At 48.2% G+C, this 24,277-nt stretch overlaps 3 protein-coding genes across 3 annotated transcripts; 2 read left to right on the top strand and 1 right to left on the bottom strand.

The window, feature by feature from the left end:
* Window positions 1–721: 721 nt before the first annotated feature.
* Window positions 722–1,686, top strand: CSUI_005260 (uncharacterized protein; the record flags this gene model as incomplete). Its single annotated transcript, XM_068065437.1, has 1 exon — window positions 722–1,686. A coding segment is annotated over one exon (252 nt), but the record flags the coding sequence as incomplete, so codon positions are not given.
* A 2,004-nt stretch (window positions 1,687–3,690) lies between these two features.
* On the bottom strand, window positions 3,691–9,109 carry CSUI_005259 (yip1 domain-containing protein). Its single transcript, XM_068065436.1, has one exon. It carries the CDS (start codon window positions 7,540–7,542, stop codon window positions 5,203–5,205), a length of 2,340 nt encoding a protein of 779 aa, XP_067922590.1. The 5' UTR covers window positions 7,543–9,109; the 3' UTR covers window positions 3,691–5,202.
* CSUI_005258 (n-terminal domain-containing protein) lies at window positions 8,489–22,830 on the top strand. The gene has a single exon (XM_068065435.1). The coding sequence runs from the start codon at window positions 12,208–12,210 to the stop codon at window positions 21,046–21,048; it is 8,841 nt and encodes a 2,946-aa protein (XP_067922589.1). The 5' UTR covers window positions 8,489–12,207; the 3' UTR covers window positions 21,049–22,830.
* The last annotated feature ends 1,447 nt before the right edge of the window (window positions 22,831–24,277 follow it).

The following is a 24,277-nucleotide window of genomic DNA, read 5'->3' as shown; positions in this document are numbered from 1 at the left end:
CTTTCTATCCATCTTTAATCTATCTTTATTCTATCTTCAATCTATCTTTAATCCATCTTCAATCTATCTATGAATGTGTGGGATAGTCGCAGTTTATCCGCATGTCCTTTGGTCTGTTTAGATCATAAATGCCGTGGTGTATGTGGAGGTCTATGTCAAAGTGCTGTTCTCTTCAGTCAATCAAAACACACCTACTTCAAGAGGTCTGTCTGTCTTTCGTCTTCTTCTTCTTCTCTTTCGTCTTCTTCTTCTTCTTCCTTTCTTCTCTCCATCTACACTAACTAAAACATCCATTACAGCTTCGCCAGCTCTCCCACACCAATATCCCACCCTCTCTCTCTCTCCCTATATATATATATATGTACATGTGTATATGAATATACTTGTCTTGAGAGAGAGAAGTCTTATACATCCCTCCATGCAAACGTACATAAACCTCGCGTCTTTCTTTCTCTCCCTCCCTCTCTCTCTAATGTCTCTCTACGTATTAACCATCGGCTGTACATATAGCTCTCTATCTTCACTACCTCATATAAATATATATATATATATGTGGATCTGCGTACAAACATGTTTGTCTGCATACATGCTTGTGCGTCTACCTACCTGTCTATTCATCTCTCTACACATATATCCATCTCTCTCTCTCTCTGTGTATGATAGGGATATATATGTGTGGGGTGTGTGTGTCTTTCTTCGTCAAGGAAACTGCGAGCTTCGGATCCCTGGCCGTGCGTTTTGGAAGACGGGCCGGAGACGAGCCGAGGAGAGATGCTCGCAAACTTAAAGCATGCAAGAGAAGTAAATCAAGTTCTCAAAGAACGACGAAGAAAAGCTCAGCACCCTCAGTCCCTAGAAATGAATCTAGGATAAAAAGTAACATGCAGAAAGTCAAGAATCGCCCGGTAATCCTTAAGCTCCTCTATCATCTCTCTTACCTTATCTTCTTCTTCTTTGATCTCTTCTTCTTTTGAGAGAAGTAGTTGACGCAGTAAAGGTCTCACCTTCTTTCTCTCATTCTTTCTTTTCCTGGTGTATGTACAACCTTTTAGTATTCTAAGAATATAGATGGCGCTTTACTTCATTTTCTTTTCTTCTTCTTCGAGATGTCTCTTAGAGAGACAGACAGAGGGAGGGAGAGACAGGGGAGAGAAGGATAGAATGAAACGCCTGAACTTGCCGTTCTCCATCACCTCAACACAGAGGGACACACTCTCTTTCTTTCTTCTTCTTTTCTTCTTCTTCTTCTCTCTCCTCATGTTTGCTGGTAGAAAATAAGAGTGAGACTTAGACCGATAGATTGATTTGTGATGGAGACGTAGAGAGATCAACTTCAGATTATATGCATAGGACAAAGATAGATAGATTAAAGATAGGTAGAGGACGGGTGGATAGAGAGAATGAATTGTCGTCTCTCAAGTGAAGGCTGAATGATAAGAAGTATCAAAGGCGCCAACTCTTCTTCTTCTGCTTTTTATCTTTCCTTTTTGTCGTCTTCATGCTTTCTTTTCTTATACTTTATTCATTCTTTCTTCTTCTTCTTCTTGGCGTATGACCGTCACTCGACTTCTTCTTTCCTTCTTTCTTTTATATGACATAGCGCTCGAGTGTACGTACACCTCAATGTGTACAGGGGAGGATAGAGGTTCGTTCCTCTTTTCCTTTTTCGTGGTAGAATTGAAGCCGTTAAGAAAACTTTGTAACACTTTTCTGCTAGGAAATCGAACTTCTTTTCTAAGGTAAAGAAGCAGCTTGCAGGAATGTATCACTTTCTTTTATCGTAGAAAGTGAGAAGATGCATAGATACACTTCGTCACAGTTCTGTTCATCTTAAGAGGGGAAGAAGAGAACGTAGAGGAGAATGAAGAAGGAGAAGATGAGAAGGGAAGATACATCTTCTCCTAGAGTGTGTTTTGATGGATGAACACTCTTCTTCGCTTTCCTTCTCTCGAGTGTCTGCAAAGTCGCCATGTCTCTATACAAAGATTCTGTCGATATAAAGAAAACCTCGCCTACCCTCCCTTGCACTGGTAGACTAGTAGTAGTAGTAATAGGGCTAACACTACGTCCGATAGATACACTGAAGATAGAAAGAGTCAAGACAGATAGACAGATCAAAGATACAGAGATTAAGATAGACAGATAGGTAGGTGGGACAGAGATGTATAGACAGGTTAGAGATAGACAGATTAAGAAAGAAAGATAGATAGATAGATGAATCGATAGACTGGAGATAGATCAAAGATATTCCGACTACAGAGAGATAGGTTGATAGAACGAAGACAGATAGATTAGAGATACAGAGAGAGCTAGACATGTGTAGTTGGAAGATAGCGCAAGAAGAAGTAAAGAAGGTCCTTTCCTGAGAGGGAAGGAGAGAGACTCGCTGAAAAGATGATAAGATAGGTAGGTAGGAAAGGGGGCTAAAGAAGAGACCCGACAAAGGGGGTGACCATGAGGAGCGTGATAAAGAGACACGACAAGAGAAATTAAGACTCCAAGAATCTGTAATTTCTACTAAAGAAAGAAAAAGAAAATGAAGATACACCTGTAGTGGATAGAAGTTGAACAAAATTCGGAGTGATTGAGTGGGGGAATGATTCTGATCATGACTGACTTGGAGTGTATGTACACCTGAGAACGATCAGAAAAAGTAACACGTCCCGCGCATATGTATATATATATATTCTTTATACCGCACCTATGTATATGTCTCTTTATAGGTATCTATGCGCGCAATGAAGTATATATATATATATGTTGTGCCTGTAGAAGGCAGTAGTGGTGTGGCAAGGTAGCCCAGCGGGAGCGTGCAGTAGCGTCGTACCACTGATGTGGTCGACACGGCATGGTGCTGCCACTCCGCTGGGGAGGCGGCAATGAGAACGCGTCTCTTCGCGGTTCGAATGAAGCTGCCATTGAGAGCGAAAGAGAACAGGAGATCTTCTCGGAGAGAGAGAGGAAGATAAGTTACTTCGTGCGCTCGCGCTCGCCGTTCGTTGGCATCGTTGTTTTGCTTTGAGTAACGTGAACATTAAGTGTTCTCCACGCAGCTGTTACGGGTCAAGAGCGGATCGCGGTTGTTGCCGATCGTGCTGGGCGTGGCGGAGCCCACGCCTACCTTCTGTACGGGCAGAATCGTGTGTGAGCATGTGATCGAACAATTGCGAGTGACTTCTNNCTCAATCCGTTTCCCGACGCAACGAGCGTGGTCTCTCGGTAGTGACAGATCACTACAGTGATTATCGTAGTCGGGATACTCTCACCCTCTCCTTGTTCCAGCCAGCCACCCAGCCAAATGACGTCGCCCCTCCAGCGAACCGTGGTCGGTAGCAGAAGCCGGAAAGGCGTCGACTGAGAAATCGGCGACCACCAGCATGGGGGTACCACGTCGCCATGCTCTTTCGACCCCACGTCCCTGTGACACTAAGATCCCCGGTCCCGGTTGGAACGGGGAGCGCCCCTCAAACGGCTGACCCGTAGTGACAGATATATGGGAGCTCAATGGGGGCGGCCACTGAAGACGGGGCTTTCGTCGTTCTGCTATGTAAAGCGTCCCTTCCACTTTGCCGATGCACCTTCACAGGTGAGACAGTCCAACGAGGACTCGCCCCGGTGTCATGAAATCGTTGTAAGCTTAATGACGACGAGGGAGAAACCGTGCTCGACTGGTTTCTCCCTCGTCGCCAAAGGATACGTTAGCACCGCTGCGTTCCTCTTCAAAAGCGTCACATCGTACAAATCTTAACAACTGCAGAATTAGCTGATGGTCCAAAAAAAAATCTATAAAGCAGTAGGGTGCGAACAGTCGGCGCTTGTGAGAACAAACGAGCCCGAATGCTATTACGACGGTGGTGAGGAAACTGGCAGTTGATGCTGTCAGAATGTAAACTCTCAAGCTTTTCCAAAGTTCCACCTGTGGCTTGTACAAGGAGACAAACTAATCAAAAGTGAGCACACCCAGCATCGAGGGTGTGTCTGCAGTCAGGAAAGGCAAACAGGAGATCCAGACGCGTGACGTCTTTAATCCTGGTCAGCTTTTACCGCGAAGAAAGAAAGAGGAGCACGGAACAGATGCTAATCAAGAATACCCGCATTCCAACATGAGTGAGGCGAGAGAGAGACACTGTTGAGTCAGCCAGGGAAGCCGTACTCATCTTCAAGAAGACTAGCTGATAGTCGTTCGGTCCAGCAGACTTGCCGCCGCCCTTGGCAAGAACAGAAAGGGTAGACAGCCAACAATAGCTGAATGCCTGCCACACTCCATACAAACTAAGAAACCGACGAATATCGACACACACCCACATGGTGCGTCGCTAGAAAGTGATAGTGCTGTTACGTACGCTCCTCCGGAGGAAGCAAAGCGCTTTAGCAAGGTCGACAATAGAAAAGATGGTAAGGGGAATATACCATTAGAGTGCAACGTCCATTCTTCCCCTCGAGGCGAAACTTCGAACTTCATGAAGAGCACCCTGGTCTAGTCGACAGGAAATTTGAGACAGCACTTTTCCCTTCACATCTGAATCTCATCATCTCAAGCAACTATGTGCGAGTAGTACTACGGGAGACAACTTGTTTGGCTAGTGACGAAGCCTCTCTTCTCCTCTTCTTCCCCCCTTCCTCTCTATAAAAAGACAGAAACTTGGCAACTTCCATGAAGGCAAACTCCCCCTAAGGACAGACTATAGAAGTATGTGAGAGAAAAAGGGAAGAACAAGCAAAAAACATATTGCTGGCAGATACTAGAGGAAGAGAAGCTCTCAGTTCCTATCAAGAACTGAGGACTCACCACCGGCACCACCCGTACTAGTCCCCTGTTGAGAAAAGACCAACGCGAAAGTAAGAAGAAAGGCAAACGAATAGTCGTATGGCGCACATGTCGCTCGACAGTACGAATGCTCTACACCGTGGGACTACCCCATAGACTGAGGCCATGTGAAACCCTCGATCAACTAGTGGCACTATTCACTAACAACGATAAAAAATACAAGAATCAAAGCAACGCGCCTACATGGGTGAAGAAGGCTGGTGAAACAGCAATGAACCGCGTATGCGGCTCTTACCCTCATATCTGTCGCTATGTATGTATACTGGATCTCTCACTTCAGAAGTCTAACAAGAACATGTTGCATTTGTCTGGGAAGTCCTTTTATGTTATTCCATAAACCAAGGCTCTGCAGTCATGGAGACTCATCAGCTCAATCACCGACTCGGCTCTCCGTCTACCTCTTTCGATGGCTTCTGTCCGGCTGACGGAACCCCTGCATGCACCGACTCTCGGCCTTCTTCTTTTCGTCTCCCATCTTCTTCACTTGAACCTTCTTCCTTCCTGACTTTTCCTCCCTCTCGCCGCCCGTGGTCCTTCCCTTCTTCGTCTTCGTCCTCCTTCTTCACTTGACCTGGACTCGCTGTACTCCCTCCTTGTTTTACACTGTCCTCTGTTGGTTTCGTCTCCGAATTCATTCCCTCTTCCTTCCTTTCCCCTTGGATCCGATGCTCCTGATTCTCTTGATTACTACTCTCAGGCGCTGTCAAGGGGGAATGTCTACTAGAAGCACTTCCCTCCTCATGCACATCTGCAGCTTCGTTGTTATCATCGTCATGATGATGACCGCTTGCTGTTATCTCAGCAATACCCTCCCTTCCATCCACAGAGAGAATTTGTTCGTCTTCGCCAGCAGAGGAGCGTGAGTGATGGCCACCCTGTTCTTCTGTGTCTGTAAGCTGCATCTTCGCAGACAAATGATCATCTCCATGATTCAGCTTCTCCTCCTCCCCTCCAAATTCTCCCACTACTGCGGGACTGTGACTGAAATCTCCTCTATCTCCTTCAATGGCCGATGATTTTGAGATGGAAGCTTTCTCTGGTATTCGTTGGCCTACCGATACAGCATGCAGGAGAACTGCAAGAAGAACAACAACAGCTCCAATGAGGACTGCAGAACTGACTAATCTGACCCTTTTCTCCTGTCCTGCTAGCAATTGCTTCAGCTGTACATACAGAAAGAAAATCGCACTAGCCGCCGACACACCTGAAACTCCCCATCTTAACACAGATACTGCAAAATAGACTCCCCCTCCTCCCGATTGAAGTCCTTGAAGAAAAAGAAGAATAAGACCAGCTACACAAAAGGGAACCAGAGAATACCCTTGAAGACAGAGAAGCTGTTCAAGTTTCGGAAAAGCTGGTCTTCCCTGATCCCCTCCAAGTCCCGCGGCACTTCCTCCTTCTTCTTCATCACCGGTTGCAGCTGAGGAAGAATTGTGTTTATACCAAAGAAGACCCAGCCAACAAAAAAGAGGTGGCAGGAGGCTACATCCGTAAACAGAGAAAGCGATCTGACTTAATCTTCTGACATCTGGTCCTTGAATAGTTAACGTCACTATTCCTCCTCCTTTTGCTTTCGTGAAAGAAGAGGAGGGAAAGAGAAGGAAGGGGAGATTACTGCATGCAAAGAAAAGAATGACGAGAGTCGTAGCTGTCCAGAATGGGCCATAGAGGTCTGGTTTTTCCAAGAAACAAGATCCACTTTTCTCTCCTATCCCAGCAGACGACGTATCATCGGCATTTGTGCTGGTGTGATAGCTAAGACATTCTTCTTCGTTTCCCTTGTCTCTTCCTCTCCTCTGTCTTGATCTTCCCCCCCCCTCTTCACCACTTCCTCGAGAGACGACTGATGATCCCGACAAAGCACTTTCTCCTGAAGACTTCCAAGGGAAAAGAACGAGCTTCAGTCGAAGTAACATGTCCTCTGTGGTGACATCAAACAGTCTTTCGAGTGTGCCATAGGTCTCTTCAAAACAAGAATGACACACAGGAAAAAATTTCATTAGTATGGTATTGCTCCATCCACCCCGAGATCGGCCACTTTCAGCTTCTCGGGGTCCCGCTGCATCCGTATAAGATGACGGAGCTCCTAGCCAACCTTTTTTTCCTCTTTCTTCCATGGCGCCAGAAAGGTTTTTCGAGATGAAAGGATTGCTATGACGTTGGTCAACAGCAGCCCCATCGCGGTTGTTACTATATGGTGAGGAAACGGAATCAGAAAGGCTATCGTTACGATATGAAAAACTGTCAAGACCTACTCCGCCACCTCTTCCACGCGTACTACTAAGCTTCTGTCCCCCTCCGCCTAGACTCCCTCTATCTTTAGACAGATCAAGAGTAACAGCTGGTAGACCCTCATGAGGCGGCTGAGATATGGAGGAACGGGTGTTCCCCGTTGCCACCGTACCATTTGAGGTGGTAGGGGTTGTAGAAGTCGTTGATGTACTGAGGAAAGAAAGACTTCCATCCCCCTCCCCAAGGCTGACCATCCCCCGTGTGTGTCTCTCTTCATCGCGACTTCTCCCGTTGTTGCTTTCTTTGTATGATAGGGCGAGTCCCCGATCTTGGAGATGAGTACTGTTCAGTGAACCAGGCGAAGGTGCCGAAGGACGCTCCCACTGAGTTATATTGAGAATAGGGTTATGATAATAGGGCACACCTCGAGGATCAAGGTATTCATACCAGTTGGAAGGAAGAGATGCATGCGTCGCCATCTTGAAGATAGATCGGCGAACCCTAGTCCTCAACGGATTACCCTCGCTGACATACAAAATCAAAATATCTCTCCTCTCTTTCTCTCCCTGGCACACCCTCCGGGAAAGACCGGCGTGTCGATCCTCCTCAAGCTAAAGAACGCCAGACATGGCCCATGAAAACCGTTCTTTTCTCTCGAGAAGGAAGGACACATGAAGTTAGTGAGTCCACCCAAACAAGAGGAAAGAACATTCAAGGAATACTTATCACCTAATCTTCTTTGGACGTGTGCCGCTGCCGCGCCCGCACCACACCAGAGACGAGGGAAAGAATCGTGGCGAATTAGAGAGCTAAAGAGGAAGGCGGAAAGAAACCAATGCAGTTGTCGGCGCCTGATGGAGGGAGGAGTACAGACAGAAAGGTTCACAATCCTGTTTTCTCCTCTCTGCCGAGCAAGTCCGGAAACAAGTTTCCACCGGGACGAGAAACAACTACGCCCCCGAGCCTGTCAACAAAAATGTGTGTGTCCAGGGATAGTGCGGTGCGTATTAATCTTATGAAGAGTTAATCCGAATCTCTTGAGAATTCCGTTTCTTCTAATCTTCTGCTAAAAAATTGCCAGGTCTTCTTTTCAGACCAGGAAAGCGTTAGTCTGACTACTTACCCTTTCTTTCCCTGGCGAATGGATAAGCACGAGGCAAATATCAGGCAAGAACGAGAAAACAGGAACTCAACTTTGCGGCCCTTGCCTCCTCCCCGAATTAACACAAAAAGGAACCACGGAGATACGTGGATCACCTCCCGTCCTGTTGTGAATTCAAAAAAAAAAGACCCCAAGAAGAAGGAAGCAGCTCGAGCATTATCATCATCATCAACGGTCATCAGTGTAGGCGATCGAGTCCCACGACAGCTTCGTTTGCCGGGTGGTGTTAGAGAGGGGGTCTTCATTCGTGACACATCAATCCTTCTGAGGGTTTTGTCTCAGTCTATGATTATCCGCCTCGTCGCTTTCATTTTTATTCTGGATTTTCCCCAGTAACTTGCAGGCTGTCCCTTCTTTCTTTCTACCTTTCAATGATGAAGAATTACTCGTCTTTTTTATTTTCCATTCCGTCGCGCGGTCCCTCGCAAGGTCTGTTTTAAGCCTCATCTGAACGGGACCCTTATTGCTGAGAGCCAACAAGAACGGTCGGCTGAAGAACGGAAAGGGTCGGCTGTAGAGAAAGTCCGTAGAAGGGCAGGAATTGACGTGATAAACCGACGGGTAGACTAGCTTGGCGAAGCAGTCTTCGGCTGATCGAGTACAAGGGAGTGGCGCCTTTGTCTACTCGAACTGCTTGGCAAGTCCGCTGCTCACCTCTCACGCCCCCCGTCAGTGTCCCGGACAAGACGTGTGAGAAGAACACAAGTAGGCGTTGTCCGGGTTTTCTTTGTGGTTTCAAGATTTTCCTGAGTGTGTCTACTTCCCCCGGTGTCCGTTTCTAAACAAATATCGCGGAACCGAAGAGAACAGCAGACCAAGGACACGCCACTACACCTTCCTCCTCTACCACCCTCTAACCCTAAACCCTTTTTCTTCAACCTCCTTGCCTCTTTCACGACCACTGCTCACTCGATGATGTTTTCATATCCACCCCCCAGGCCTGGTTTTCGACTGTCCATCCGTGTTTTGGAAATCATGATGTCTCGTCTTTCGTATTCCTTCCTCCTTTTTCCTTTCTCCCACGACTAAAGAGATAAACACTTCTCTCTTTTGAGACGAAGAATAACTCCTTTGCTTTCAAAATTAAACAAAGGTCGTCGTGAAAGAAGAGTATAGTAGTGGTCACCCGCCGACGACGGACAGAGGCCTCCCGTCCCTCCCTCTTTCCCGTCCCCCCTTTCCGTCTTATCCTCCTGTAGGCTGCTGGCGACCACCCGCCGTCAACACGATGAAGGATTCTCGTCATCATGCATAGACGCAGAATCTCATGGAACACTCATCACGATGGTTTTTTATTGCTTCTAGAAAGCATTATCACTTCTCGTCAGTCTTAGGAAGGAGCCAGCTCATTCTTTGGCTTCTTTGTAGACGCCGTTGCCACAGGACCAGCCAACCAAGCAAGATCGGGTTGAATAAATTTATTGATTCCATCAATTTACGACGACGGGTCACACTCACTCCTTTCTGATGACATCTTTTTTCTTCTCAGAGGGACAAGATAAGGAAGTGAGTGAAGAGAGGTGACTTTTTTTGTTGGGATTTCTTCATCGAATTCGTCTGAAACGTCCATCTCTTCACTATGGTGGCCGTTGCTGTTGAGAAGTGTTTTATATCACTCTTTCCTTCCCCTGTTACGCCCTCCGTTCCCCTCCCCAACTTTTCCTATCTTCATCCTCTCTCAACATTTCGCCGCGTCTATCATCCTTTCGCTTCAGCGTCCCCGGTTGGAGTTCTTCCACAGAATTACTGCTCATGCTACTACCGTTTCTCCGGGGGTTTCCACTTCGTCACAAACAAGGAAAACAGTGGTTGACTGATTGATGGACGCTTGGTTGATTGGCGGTTCTTTCTCTCCACTGTTCTTCGGAAATATATATATAGGGGAGAACCTACGGTTGGCTCTTCATCAAGCGTGCTCGGAGCTATCGCCTTCTTTATCAAGTTTTCTTGGAGGGCCGACCGAGAAAGAAGAAAGCAAGGAGGTCGCTATTCTCAGCGTACATTTGGATTTCCGCTGGCCCGGAGCAAACAGATCATCTTTCGAATTTTCGGACTTCTTTCTCGGGATCATCACTCAAGAGGGGAGACGAGTGTGGAGAGAGTAACTGTTCAACTAAGGAACCATCCAAACACCCCTCAGAAGGGTGCCTGTATGTGCGCCTGTCCTTGTGTGTGTATATCCAAAGTGTATATATAGAGATGTGAAGATGGGGAATCATGCTGGGTGGAGTCTTTCCTTTGTTGCTTGTCATGTGGTCACCCTCGTGTCTGTCGTGTTAGCGTTTGCATGTCCTGCCTGTGTAGTGTGAGATCGGTACAAGAATGTGGTCGCTCTGTAGAAGTCAGAATTTTTTCCTGTCCTTCGTAGAGTGAAGAACAGTCGGTGGTTTCTTCTTGTGATTCCTGTTGTCGTGGCATTATCTTAAGAAGTGAGACTCGCTCTTTCCGAAGCTCTTTTTTTCGGAAACGGTCCTTACTCATTCTATGGTTCAAAACGTACGACAGGTCCTGTCTTTTCTTGTCTGGTGTGCATATCTTTTTGTGATTTGTACATATGTATGTCGACGACAGGGAGACAGAGGAAGAGAGAGATAGAATTGAAAGAAGAGGCAAGAAGACGGTGACAACGACGCAGGTTTTCATCTTCACCATTCCATGTCGTCTCTTGTTTTATCTCTTTTTCCTCGTATCTTTTCAACTATCTTCTCCGTTTTCGTCTCTTGTTTGTATTGACCACCACCATTTCCCTTCTCTAGTGAGTCTTTGTGAAGTTGAATCAACGTCTTTTTTTTCTTAAGAGGAGAGGAAAGGAGAAGAAACATGGGACGAGTATCCGTTCAGTTCTTCTTTTGCCCTCTCATGTTCTGCGAGTGAGACCCTGTCGTTGCTTTTCAATCTATGTTAGAGAAAGCAGGCTATCTGGCGTTCTTCTCAGAAGAGAGAAACGACAAAGGGAAGTTTAGGCCAGGAGAAGAACAGCTTTAGCGCAATGTAGAAGATAAGATATCATCTGGCGGTTCATCTATCTATCCATCCCCTTATACAGCAGAGAGAATCGTTTTTTTTCAAGCGGAAAGGTCTTCTCTTTGAGTGCGTGAAATAGCGTCAGCAGAGGAAGGTATCCGTGCATGTTGGGAATGAGGCCGATCAGGGGGAGAAAGAGATCTTTTATCGTAGGACAACGTACTACAAACATTCACGACTATGATGGCGGAGGGAGTATTTTATTGGTTACTTCCGGGGAAATCAGTTTTCTCCACTTCATTCTTAACAGGTAGTCGAGCTTCTTCGTGTTTTTCTGTCTTTGCGTGATCGATTTTTCTCTGTCTCTCTCTCACTCGCGGCAGTGGAGATTGATTGGGGCAGGTTTTTTCTCTCTTGCGGTGTATATACACATCATCATGTCAGCTTTGTTTTTTCTCTTTTCCTCTCATGAAATGTTCACAATGGTGATGTTCAGTGAGGGCGGAGAGCTCAGCTAAGAAGATCTTGAGATTCCTTATGATAGGATGATCTCTTGCGCGTTTTGTTTGGTAAGTGATAGAAAGGCTATTGTGTCACATGCTTCTTGTGACAGTGAGGTATCATTCTGCTATCTATTGATAGTAATCGTCCAGCAGTGCGAGTACGTACATGTTCCCCGGCGATACCGTCCAATCTTCTTTCGCCTGTTCAAAGAACACCGGCCTCAGTCAGTCCGCAGCCTACACAAATTGTACAACCAAGGAACAGTTTAGTAAGACACCTTCCGTTGTTTCTCCCTCACCGTCGGCCTCCACCCCGCTGTGTGTTTTTTTTTTTCTTTCGACATTAAGCAGTGTCGCTCTGTGTGTGTATGGTGGCATCGTGTCTCTGTCTCTCGTGCATTGCATCGCCGTCGGTTCACACTCCCTCACAGTTTTTCATTCCATCATCATCATCACAATTCGAGCGTCATTCTTCGAGTTTCTTGTGTCATGTTGGTTGAGCTTCTTTCTTTCCCATGGAGGAAGAAGGACACACGCCACTTCCCTGGAGGACAACTCACGAACCTCACTTGTCTCCTGAAAAAAGTCCTGTTGATTCGAATCCAAATCCTTTCACGGCTGCTCCGGGGGCACAGCAACATGCAGGGGCATCGGCAGGAGGAGGAACTGCGGGTGCGTCAACAGCAGGAGGAACGACGGCGACGACATTGGATTTATCCAGTGAGCGTAGGACGGACGATACGGGGTCTTCTGAGGTACTTTGCTATCGTGGGGGGGATGAGGAAGAAGCAGGACAAGGAGACAAGTCGACGGGAGGAGCTGTTGAACCTTCATGCTGCAGGAGCAATAGTAGTCATCGGTTAGTTTCCTTTCTTGATAGTCTGATAGAAGACCATGAGGGGAGGGGATGTAAACGAGATGGTAGAAGAAGAAACATCTTACGGAATTGTCACGTGGAAAACCTGGAAGATGAGGGTGATGAAAGACAAGGAGAGGGGGGTGAAGGTCAAGAAGGGGGGGAGAAGAATCTGATTTTCTCACCTGAGCAGACTAGTTCAGGTAAACTCTCGTCACATCGTTCCTCCATTCAGAGTGACGATGTAACAAGTCCAGGTAGAGTAGCGTCACATCGTTCACCATCCCAGAGTGACGACATAGCTGGTGCGCGTACACCCCCCTCGCGGCCCCCCGGTGGGAGACACACGTCTTCCCTTTCGCCTCTTGCAGAAGGAAGTGGGAGCGGTCGGCGTTCGTTACGGGAGAGAGTGACATCTCTTTCACCTCTTGTTGCTGAGAGGAGTGGTAGTAGTCGTAGCCGGAGTCCTACGCCTAATACGTTAAGTCCGTCAGGATATGGAGAGAACCCCTATGCACGTCGAGGAAAGTCCCATGAGTACTTCACGCTTCCTCCTTGTGGAACTACCTCTGATTTAAGGTGTAAAGGCTTCTCTTCTTCGTCGTCCTCCCAGAAGGGATCTGGGCTCTCTCGGACTTCATTCGGATCACCAGGTGGTCGCAGAAGAGCTACGGCATGTGCTTCAACTGTGGGAAGTCAGGAGGGTTCAGTACACGTTCTCTCACGTCAGTTATCGGAGGGTTATGAGTCCTATTTAGGGAGAAGACGAAGGGGGAGAGGTTGTGACGTTGAGCTGATTATTCGTCGTCCCAATAGTCGGAACCGTGTGTCTGGTGGTGTGGTAGAGGGTGTCACTAAGACGAACACAACAAAAGCTGTTGATAAACAGTGTCTGTCTCCTAGTTACCTTCGTATGACATCCGATACTTCTGGAGACTGGAGAAAAGAGAAAGCTGACAAGTCAAGTGTAGGTCTGTCACGGGGTGGGAGTGGTACCGGAGGAGGGGGTGCAAGGAGAGAGAGTGTTGTAAGTGAGACAAGCACTGCATGCGGTTTCAGTACGCATGTCCATAGTCAGGCGAGTTTTGGAAGTATGGGTTTGCGTTCTTTTTCATCACAACGCCGTCTTAGTACAATGAATAGTACTGGAGTACCGGGTACTGCTCCTCATTCAAATGCACCACGTCGATTTTCTTCCGTCTTACTGCGGATCATGGGCGAAGAGGGACTTGATGAAGGAGAAAGGAGTCCTGTAGGTGACGTTGGGGAAGAGGACGAGGACATCAAGCGAGAAGAGGAAAACGGGGGTGAGGGACAAGGAGATCTTATCGATTCAGGAGTGAGGAGAACAAGAAGGGGGAGTGGGTGTAGTCGTAGGGAAACTTCGTTGGCGGATTGCTGTCTTTCTGAAGATGAAAAGGTGGAAAGAGTCCGAGGAGATACGACTATCGGTGAAGAGGTCCCGGGACATTATTGTCATCCTCATCCGCAGACAGAGGAGAGAGAGAAGAGGGAATGTCCGCTAAGTGAACAGGGAGGAAAGAGTCAGACAAGCGCATGGCAGCCAGAAGATATAATAGACAGGGGGGACGTATCTCTTACTGAGTTCTTAGATGGTTCTCTGGCTTCTAGAAATCTGAACTCTCGGAAGAGTGAGACAACGGAGAATGAATTTTTAGGGGAGAGCAGAGGGTTAGAACGCATCGAGGAACATGACGATTCATTCCAAGCTGATAGAGACGACAGTGAAGAAGAGGAAGAGGAAGAAGAACCGTGGCCTCTTCAAAGTCATGTGTGTATAAGTAAGAAAACACGTCAGTTGGATGATTTTCCACCCTGGGAACAACAGCATGAGGAGGAAGAAGGGATTCCTGTTTCTATTCCTCTCCTTCCTCAGTCATCTTCATTGACAGCTGTGCAGCCTTCTATAGAGATCTCCCCTAGTCACGATGAGGTGGTTTCTGGACTGGATCTTATCTCTAAGCAAACCGAAGGCTCTATCTTAGAGGCCCCATCAAAAGAGAGATCAACAGGACAAGAGGAGCTCGTGACTGCAAGAAGCTCGGCGGTCAGAGAGCAGGTACATGGTATCACTGAGCCCACGGCAGATTTCCCGTGTCTCAAGGAAAGCGAGTTACCCCGGAGGGAATCATCGTGCACGCATATGGATGTCCCACAAGGAATGACCAACGAAGGAACTGAAGGTTCTCAAGCGGTGTGGCGGCGTTCTGGTTCGTGTGATGCTCGTCGCCGATCGTCGAAATACAAAAGAGGAATATCGACTCCATCATCAGAGTATCCTTTCAGTGAAAAGCCTCCTGCTTCAGATTCTCCGGAACACCAGCAGACAGTACTCACCGTAGAGTCTGGTCGTCACGAGCAACTTCATCTACCTCGCAAGGAAGAGGTTTTTGGTATTTGCTCCCTACCAGAAAAAGGGATAGGACGGTCTCCTGAGGACGAAGGAATGACTTCCCCCCGAGCCGTTTCTTTCAGCGAACAGACTGGTTTTCTCCCTTACCCTCGTCTCTGCAATACAACTTCGGCGCCTTGTCAGCTGAATAGACAGCTTTCTTCCACTGGCGGCCTTAGTGTCTCACCGAGGTGTCGTCCTCCTGGCATAATCGTTGCTTCTGCTTGTGGGATAGGAGGAGTAGGAGAATTTTCTTCTGTCGAGAGCGGACCGCCTAGCCAAGCGCAGCTTCTTTCTTCACCACATTCTGCCGATGACAGGAGAGAGTCGCGGGAGGTGGATGGATCTCTGATTTTGCCGGAAACGAGTACGGTGTGGCTTTGTCGAGCTCTCGAGTGTTTACAACAAAGAATAGAAATCGAGGCCAGCAAAGGTATGGGGGGAGGACCCGTACAGGTAACACCGCCTGCAAGCTGCCGATCTGACGAAGCTGTCTGGAAAGGGAGTGGTTACTTTTCTCCTTCAGGGAGAGGCGTTTCCTCAAGCGTCACGACCGGGTTACAATCCTCTGGGAGTATGATATCGGCTCTTGCAACTCACCAGAGTATTATAATGGGCTTGGATCCTTGCGCCAACGCTGCAGCAAGTAGAGATGGAGATGTGAAAGTCTTATCTCTTTACACACCCCCCTCAGTGATGGCATCCTCTTTATCCTACTCCGGAGGTCTTTACCACAGGAAGACCACCGCGACGCCGACGACCGATGTGCCGCTAGTTGCTCGTCCACTCTCTTCTTACAAGCTATCTCCTTCCGCGGGAGTGACTGTGTCACAAGTAGGGACGGAAGCCGAGAGGGGTGTGCTTAGGAAGTCTGGGAAAGGAGAGATTATACACACACGGGAGGATCCGTGTTTCGTCTCTCACAAGAGATTGACAGTCCCTGGAGGAGAGGTCACAGCAAGCAGGGACTTGCGAGATTGTGGTCACGAGAGATGGATGTCAAGGACTCCTCCTGTCTCGGTAGATGAGGGTCGTGAAATCAAGAACATGGACCTCCAAAGACAAAGCTCTTCTGCAGAAGAAGCTTTGACCCCGAAAACCGATAGCACTTTTACAAGGGGGGGAGACACCCCAGGAGTCCCACCCGTAGACTTTTTTGGTTCATTCTCGGAAAAGGAAGGTGCTCATGGTATTCCTGAGAACGGGATTCACGATGATCCGAACACGACAAAGGCGACTGCTGTTGTGTCTTTCTCTTCATCTGAGGAACGTTTAACGATTCGAGAGCAGATTCGGAAGACACTTCTTCAGTCGTCTTCATCCCTGTCGCCGGAATGTGGAGCCCCCGCAGAAAGGAGATCTTCATTTGCCTGCGCAGATGCAGTAAGGGAACGTGATCGACGAGGTTTCTCTGTGATTTCTTATCAGCAGCTGGACAATACCACAGAAGCGTCATCAGCATCATCATCTTGTACACCGGTCAGAAAGATTGATGGAGATGAAGGAGAGCAAGAAGGACCACCAGGTAGGGGATGTCGTCTTCCTGCGACTTACTCGAATGCGCTTCTTCTGTCTCCACCCGTGACGCCGGCGAGCAGTTCGAATAATAATACTTTCCAGGTCTACAATTTAGTTCGTCAACTTCTTGTCCATATTCCTCTTGTCCTGGACACCGTAGCAGAGTTGTCTATCTCCGGATTCTCAGCCCGTACAACTGGTGGAAGGCAGGGTAGTCTGCTCCAAGTTCCCTGTCAGATGGCGGCTGGTGGTCGTAGTCGCGGATTTGTCGAGCCGCTTCTTCTGTGCTCATCTACTACAATGTCTGTGATTACGCCGCCCTATTATAATGCTGGAGGTGACATGACGACTGGGATAGGTTATCAGGGAGAAGAGAGACCGTCTTCGTTGTCTCCTGTTCCCGGGAGAGGAGGTCACCGTGGGCGGTCTTTGTCGTCTCTTCCTCCGGGCGGACGATCGTTACTGGTACCGCCGCTCCTTCGCCCACGTTGTCCGACCGCATCTTTTTCTCCCCTGCAGTTGCTTGGTCCTGTTCGTCTTACGAATGGTCGAGGAAGTATGGGAAACTCCACTCCAAATCATCAAGAGACGGCATGGACTTCTCAGATGACGTCGTCTTTTTGGCCACGCTCAAAGACACCATCTCCTGTGGTCACACCTCCATGTGCTTCACGATCAATGAGCGCAGGGAAGCTAGAATTTCTTTCGAGAAGCAAGGCACCTCCCCCAGGTGGTGAGGGGAGAACAGCAAATAGGAGAAATACTCGTTTAGATAAAGCAAGAGCAGTTATTCATCTTATTCCAGGTTTATATAGTCGGCATCCACCGGCTCTATCGATGTTACTGCATGATTCAGCTCTTCCTCTTTTCTTTCCTTTACTTGAATCTGAGGTTGCCTCGTTTGCCAGTCTCATGATACAGCAGCCACCGGACGTGACAGCTCTTCTTGAAGCGTGTTGTTTCAAGAGACTTCCTTCCCATCATTCGTCTGAGGATGGAGAAGGTAGTGGGAGTTCTACCTCTTCTCCCCTTTCCGGACGGCTTGTTATGAACCCATGTGATATCCAGTCTCCGGGAGTCGCCTATTACCGATCAAGTGGAGAATCACAAGGAAGACAACCGGTGCATCTTCATCCTCATCGTGGGTGTCGTAGTCAATATGCGTGGCCACTACTGCTACCGTCATCACGGATTGAACAGAGAAGTAATAGTTTCTCGACATTCTCGACGATTCGGAGTCACATGAAACACGGGAAGGACAACACTGCATATCCGTCGTCATCCTCATCGACGTCGTGTTTACGTTCTCAGTTCCGGGGTCTTCTTTCTAGGACGAACTCGGTATGTGGTGATGGCAGTGGTGGAGTTCTTTATCCTGTAGTGATAGAGACACCGGGGGGAGGGGGAGTAGGAGGAAGATGTCTTCCTCAAGGGTCTTTCTCCCCTCTTGGTTCAGAGAGACTAGATGGAAGAAGACCATCGCCACTACCACATCCTCATCGGCTTCATGATGGTAACGAAGTCTCGACTTTTCTATCGGCACCTCCTCCGAGAACGACATGGGATACTTCAGCTCATTCCTCTCCTTCGTGCTACGGGAGAAGACATCACACGACGTCTTCTTCACCAAGTGGGATTATGAGCCGGGATGGTTCTCGTCGGACGTCTCTTATTCTTGACGGGACGATGCCAACGAGAGAAAATGAGACGATGGAGATACAGACGGCCGCCTCCTCACCATCGTCATGCGTGGAATCGTCAAGAGGCCGTGAAGAAGACGCACGTTCTCTTACAAATCTGTACTTGTTGTTCGTTGGTCGTCAGGTCCCGTCTTTGACGGTAGGACAGTATGTATCACGTTTGCAGCGGTTATCACAGCTGGGAGCACATGAATCACTTGTTGCTCTTCTTCTTATATCACGTGTTTTAACGCGACACCCCTACTTCCCTTTATGCGCTTTGAATGCGTATCGACTACTACTTACTGCCTTCATGACCGTCACGAAAGCCTTTTCAGATCGCTTTTACAACAATGGTCTTTGGGCAAGATTCGGAGGTGTGGATGTATCAGAATTGAACTGCTTAGAAAAGGCGTTTCTTCTCCTACTTGATCATCGCTGTTTTTTCACCCTCGAAGAATTTGCAGCTCTCTTCTGTCTCGTCAAACGTGTAGCACCTGCACTGCCACCACAATCGAGTTCTTTTGGTGTTGGTCGATCTTCTTCGATGACGTTATCCTCAACTACCCCGCTTGTCTATAGTCGTCCCCGGGAACTACAAAACAGTGGGTATCAATCTCCAGCAGCTGCAGGACGTGCTCCTTCCAGAAACCGGGGGGAAAGAGGGAGCGGCACGGGAGGTGGGGTGACAGGGGGACGTAGTAGGTCTTCAGTTATCGTACAACCGTCCCCTTCTTCCGATAACAGTTGTCTTGGACCCTCTCTTATTCATGGTGATTCAAGGCAGCGATTCTTTGCAAAGACTATCAGCCATCCAAAAGGGATAGTTGGGATGGATTCAAGTCATCTTTTCAAAAAGAATCTCATGTGTCGAACATCAGTCACTACGCGGGGTGAAGGGAGATTCAGTTGTGGGAGTGGTAGTTGTTCTTCTTCTACAAGTATTCATAGTAGTGGAATAAGTGGAGGTGTCTCTCCGGTTTGTTATGCCAAGGAACAGTCTTCTTTCTCTCCACGGATGCGTCAATCGCAGTCATCCGTTCTCCATACAGAGGCTTCCCACCCCCCTAATACTACGACTGCTTCCTTCTCATCCTCTTCGCAGTGTTCTTTTCTGAGTCGTCATCCTATTGTGACGGGTGGTGATACGAACCAGTCAGAGGGTTGCCCATGTGAATCAGGTGCTGTCGATGATCAGTTTGTTTCAGCTGAGAAGATGTATAATGGTGATGTGCATCATCATGCAGGTATGATCAATGGTAGTAACAAGAGTCCATCGTCGTCTTCATCTCATCCGCAAGTCTCCTCTACCTTCTGTTCTGCCATAGATAATGGAAACAGCGACAATGTGATCTCAATCCATTCAACACTCCGTCAATATGGTGATACACCACCTCTTCCGGTTTTCCGTATATTAGACGATGAATCGACTTGTTCGAAGCAGGAGGCTTCAGATCACCTTTGTGAGACACGTACAGCGTCTCTTTCTTCTCCGTCACGCACTCAGTTTCAGCAAGATGGACTCTCTCTACCTTACTTTGATTCAATGAAAACAGTGATCTCATCTGCACCTTCTTTAAGAGGTAGAGGGACGCCATCATCTATGTTACGAAGACGTAAATCTTTTTCGCGAAGGACTGGAGCAGGCGGCGGGGGAGCGCTATGTCGAGATAAAGAGACGTCATTATCATCATCATGGGCTTCTCGTGGTGGACGGCGTGGATTTCTCGGACGTCGTCGAAGTACGATGCTATCTTCCGCCTCAAGTTCTTCCGGTGGTGTCCCTAGTAATGGGAGTTATATTATAAGCTCATGCCAAACTTCAATGACCTCTAGAGGCGCGTCTCAGGGACTACCTCCATCATACTGCTACCCTTTGTCACAGAGCTGCTGCACTTCAACAGATATGCAGAGAGGGAGGCGAGGTTCTGTTGGGGCGACATTGAGTAGTATGAGTATTCGAAGATCGCGCGGAGGTAGGGGTAGGAGAGGAAGAAGTCGACGAGGACGAAGACGTGCTTCTCTCTCTTCGTTCTCGGGGGGAGAGAAAGAGAATGGTACACGAATGTTTTTCAGTCTTAGTGAGAGCAGTACGAGATGTGCAAGCGTTCAAAGAGATAGAGGAGGAGGGGGGGAGTGTCATGTCTTCACATCAGATAGTCCAACGGAAGCGGCTACAATGGCATCAGATCCTCTCTTCTATGAGAGATTACTCATCATGCGTCGCAGCCTTCTTCCATTTGGAGAAGGACTACGAGAAAGAGACACACCCGAAGGAGTATTACATCGAAAGACATCTCTAGGAGAACAAGACCAGGGGCCTCAAGACGGAGAAGAACGTATCTTGTTCGACGGTCACCAGGGGAAAGATCGTGATGGTGACGATGACTGTGACGAGGGAGAGGCCGAATCAGCAGCAATAGTAGCCGTAGGGGTAGTAATAGACCGGGATGAACAGCCGCAGGTAGTAGACGGTGAGGATGGGTGGTATTGTATTGACGGGGGAGGGATGTCTTTTTCCGAGTGTTTGGATCACAGAGGAAAGCAACAGCGACAAGAAGGAGAGGGGATTGACCGACAAGCAGAAGAGCAAGAAGAAAGAGTCCTGAAAACAGATGAGAAACAGGAACTTGGAGTGAATGAAAGTGGACCTAGACCAACCGTTTTTGTGGATGGTGATGAGAATGATGTGAAAAGAGAGAGCAAGTCAGAAACTCTCAATGTGGTTGCACTAAGTAGCAATACTAACAATGGTAATAGACGATGCGGACAAGACGCAATAGAAAAGATTGATTGGGATCTGCGGGAGAACCCGATGTCGAATCTTCTGTTTGTCGTACATCCAGGAGTTCAGAGAGACTTACTAGGGGGAGAGTCGTTGCGACTTTGATTTCTTCGTTCATTCACTCCATAACTAAGGGAGACTCCAAAGGAAGAAAAAAAAACTCTCTGATTAGTAGTAGCTGTTGTGTCAGTAGGGCTTACTTCCACCTGGCACAAGTGATTGACTGATTGATTGACTACTACGGGTTCAGTCTTCATGCGGTTGGTCCTCTAAGAGCACACCGGTTTCAAGGGGAGACACTGATGTGTGCATGTATCTACGGCCTCTCATCTTCCGTGGAATAACAGTAAGCTCAGCTAACGCGTAGATCATGAGCTGCAAGTATCAAAAAATGTGTTCGTGTAATGCACTCCTGGTGGTGACAACTACAAGCGAGAAGAGAACATGCTGGTGTGCTTGTACTTTCTGAGGGCGTGATGTCCTGGGTGTTTTTTCATCCCCTTCATACATACGCCACCGCCGCCTACATCTCTCAGCTTATAGCTAATGTGAGAGTCGTCATACTAGTAGACTCTACAGTTCACGGAGTGAGCCCTGAAAGAAACAGAAACGGTGGACCGGTGGGAAAGAGAAAGGCGGAACAAACGTTTAGATAAACGTCGTCCCAAGGCGTCAGTCATTCATTCAGAGGGGGTTGTCTCTCTCTGTTGTGGTCCTGTTTTTTTTTGTTGTTGTTGGCTTGCTCCCGAGAACGAGGCGAGCGAGCGTTCATTCATCTCGATTGGCACCCCCCGCGGCTCGTCTTGATTCTTCAGATTTTTTTAGTCTCTGGTAAAACGAGGAGCCGCGGCCTGCAGGCGGGGATAGGGGCAGGGAAGGGGGGAATGTGTTGATTTTTTGCACACCAACAGTTGTTAACCAGTCGATGCTGTGTCGTGTCAGTCGTGGTGATGGCTTGTCGTGATTTCTCTCCTGTCATCTTTCTATCATCGTGCAAGTCTTACCGTGAAGAGAGAATGTGTAACAGATAGAACTTACCGATTTTTAAAGGAGCTCCTACGATATGGTTTTGTGTTGTTCCTGCTTTTCTTCTCCGCGGGGGGGGAAGGGCGGCGGGGAGGCAGTGGATCGGCGTTGAGTGAAGGACCTCACAGCTGGCTTCGGCTTTGTTGGCAGTCGGTGTTTGGGAAATCTGGAGAGAGGGAACGTTTGGTGAGACGGAAGAAGGAAAGCTGTCTCATTGTACTAAGCTGTAGTGTGTTTTGAAGGCAAAACTTGTAGTTGGAGTAGTAACACTCGTTACGAATGAGTCAGTCTAAATTGAAGGTGGGGCGGACAAAAAGGTGAGGAGAAAGGTAGGTGGTGTAAGGACAATGAATTGTTGGAGGCTCGGTTTTTCGGGGTGTGTCAGTGATGATGAGGGTGGAGATGTGTTTTAGGTTTCATCCCTCAAATATGTTCTCACAATTCCTTCTGGGTTTGTTCCAGCCGCATCACAGATGAACAAAGAAGGAACCATAGATACTTCAAGTCCCAGCACGACAGGGAGGTATCAAACCGACGGATGTATGGTTGATTATCATCCGGTGAAGAGTCAGAGAGGAGCTTACGGCGCTTTGCAGAACGGGTACCCTTCAAAAGAGGAAGGCCGATGTCACGTAGAGTGGTCCGAGGAAGGAATGAGTTTGTTGGTTGTTCAGGACTATCTGTTCATTACGCACCGAGCTAGATATATCTGTAAGCGAAGGAAACGAAATTGAACATGGACCCTTGGTTAGTCGAACTCTTCTGCGTACTACTAATCAGCGAATATTTAGGACTATCTTTTTATATTAGCGATAGTGCTATGGGTAATGTAATGTTCGTGCCTACAGGTTTACGTCAGTCGCGGATCCATAGTTATGGGGTAGTACCGGTAGGGATGACTTTTTTGCCCGCAGGCTGGATATGTGTCTATCGCAGTCACTCCGGTGTATTCCTTCCGGTCTTCATCAGCGTCCCCTCTCTGGGCGGGTGCTTGAGATACAGACAGGCCTACTAGGGAGAAGGGGCTTGGGGTCTTAGCAAAAAGTGGGCACACAGGCACGTAGTTTGGAATTGCGACGGCCTGCCTGCCGCTGTATCCAAATCTCGTCGGAGAGGAAGGATAGAGGGTACTGCCGGGAGGCGTTCTTCCCCTTCATCGACATCGATTTTTCAGTAGCATGGAGTGTCCCTGAATCACACGGACACCGTGTGACATTGCAGATGTGCAATTGACCACTGCAGACCAGGGCGAGGCTAAATGCCCAATTATCGGCGTAGCGGGGCGCACCAGTGGACGAACGAGATTCGCTGCCCCCATCTACTATACAGAGAAACCACAACCAAGGGACCGGGCTAAGCCGAATCAGCGGGAAAAGTTGAGCTTGAGTGTAGCTAGACCCGGGGGCGTAGCATCTGAGAGCTCCGGCGCTCATGAGATACCGTCATTCTTACTGTCATTTTACTTTTTCCGTGTTGACCCGTGCTGGCACGTGTTCAATTTGAAGGTGGCAGTTCTGCCGCTGAACTACACAGGAGACCGTCAGGTCGGGAGTTGTGCTGGACTGGCACACCTGAGACAATAGCGCGAGTGCCAGGCTCAGTGAGGACAGAAATTTCATGCTGACCAAAACGTGGAAAGCCTGCTGAATTTTGATTTCCAGGACGATACAAACTGTAAAAGCACAGTGTATCCGTCCTTCATTTCTGAGAAACTTTTACTTAGCGGCGTCCGGAAAGTTACGGCAGGGGTAACTGCCTTCTGGCAGCCAAGCGTCCATACCGATGTTGCTCCGGTTCTCCGATGTCGGATCTTCCTGTCATTGAAACGGTGGAGTCTCGAAGTGTCGGATTCTTCACTCTCGACTAGGCATCATGAGCTGGGTGCAGGACGCTGTGAGACAGGGTAGTTTTACCGTACTGATGACTGGACACTGCGGTAGTGAACCAACCTATTACAGGAGGGGCAGCTTGGCAAAACGCGGCTAGCTGAAGAGCTAGCGCCAGGACACTGCCATCCGTTGCATCATGACGGAGCGCGCCTAAGTCCGAGTCCACACTGGATAGAAAGTGTTGTTTACCGCCCTTTCATGTTTCACGCGAAGAGACAGGTCTTGCGCCCTGATTCTGACCAAAGCGTCAGGCGGGAGACCGAAAGGATAGTCTGTCTGTCGTACCTCCTTAGATCACCACCTCCATGTAAACTCCGAAGCTAACGGTACAAGGCTTGACATGGAAAGTCGGTAAGGGACCTCCACGGAGTACGGTAGAGAGCTGACGGTATCGTTCCGGCAACTCCCTTTTTTCCGAT

The sequence above is a fragment of the Cystoisospora suis genome (assembly GCF_002600585.1).
Source record: "Cystoisospora suis strain Wien I chromosome Unknown contig_2547, whole genome shotgun sequence".
Classification (NCBI taxonomy): Eukaryota; Apicomplexa; class Conoidasida; order Eucoccidiorida; family Sarcocystidae; genus Cystoisospora; species Cystoisospora suis.
This window is presented reverse-complemented; position numbering and strand designations above follow the sequence as displayed.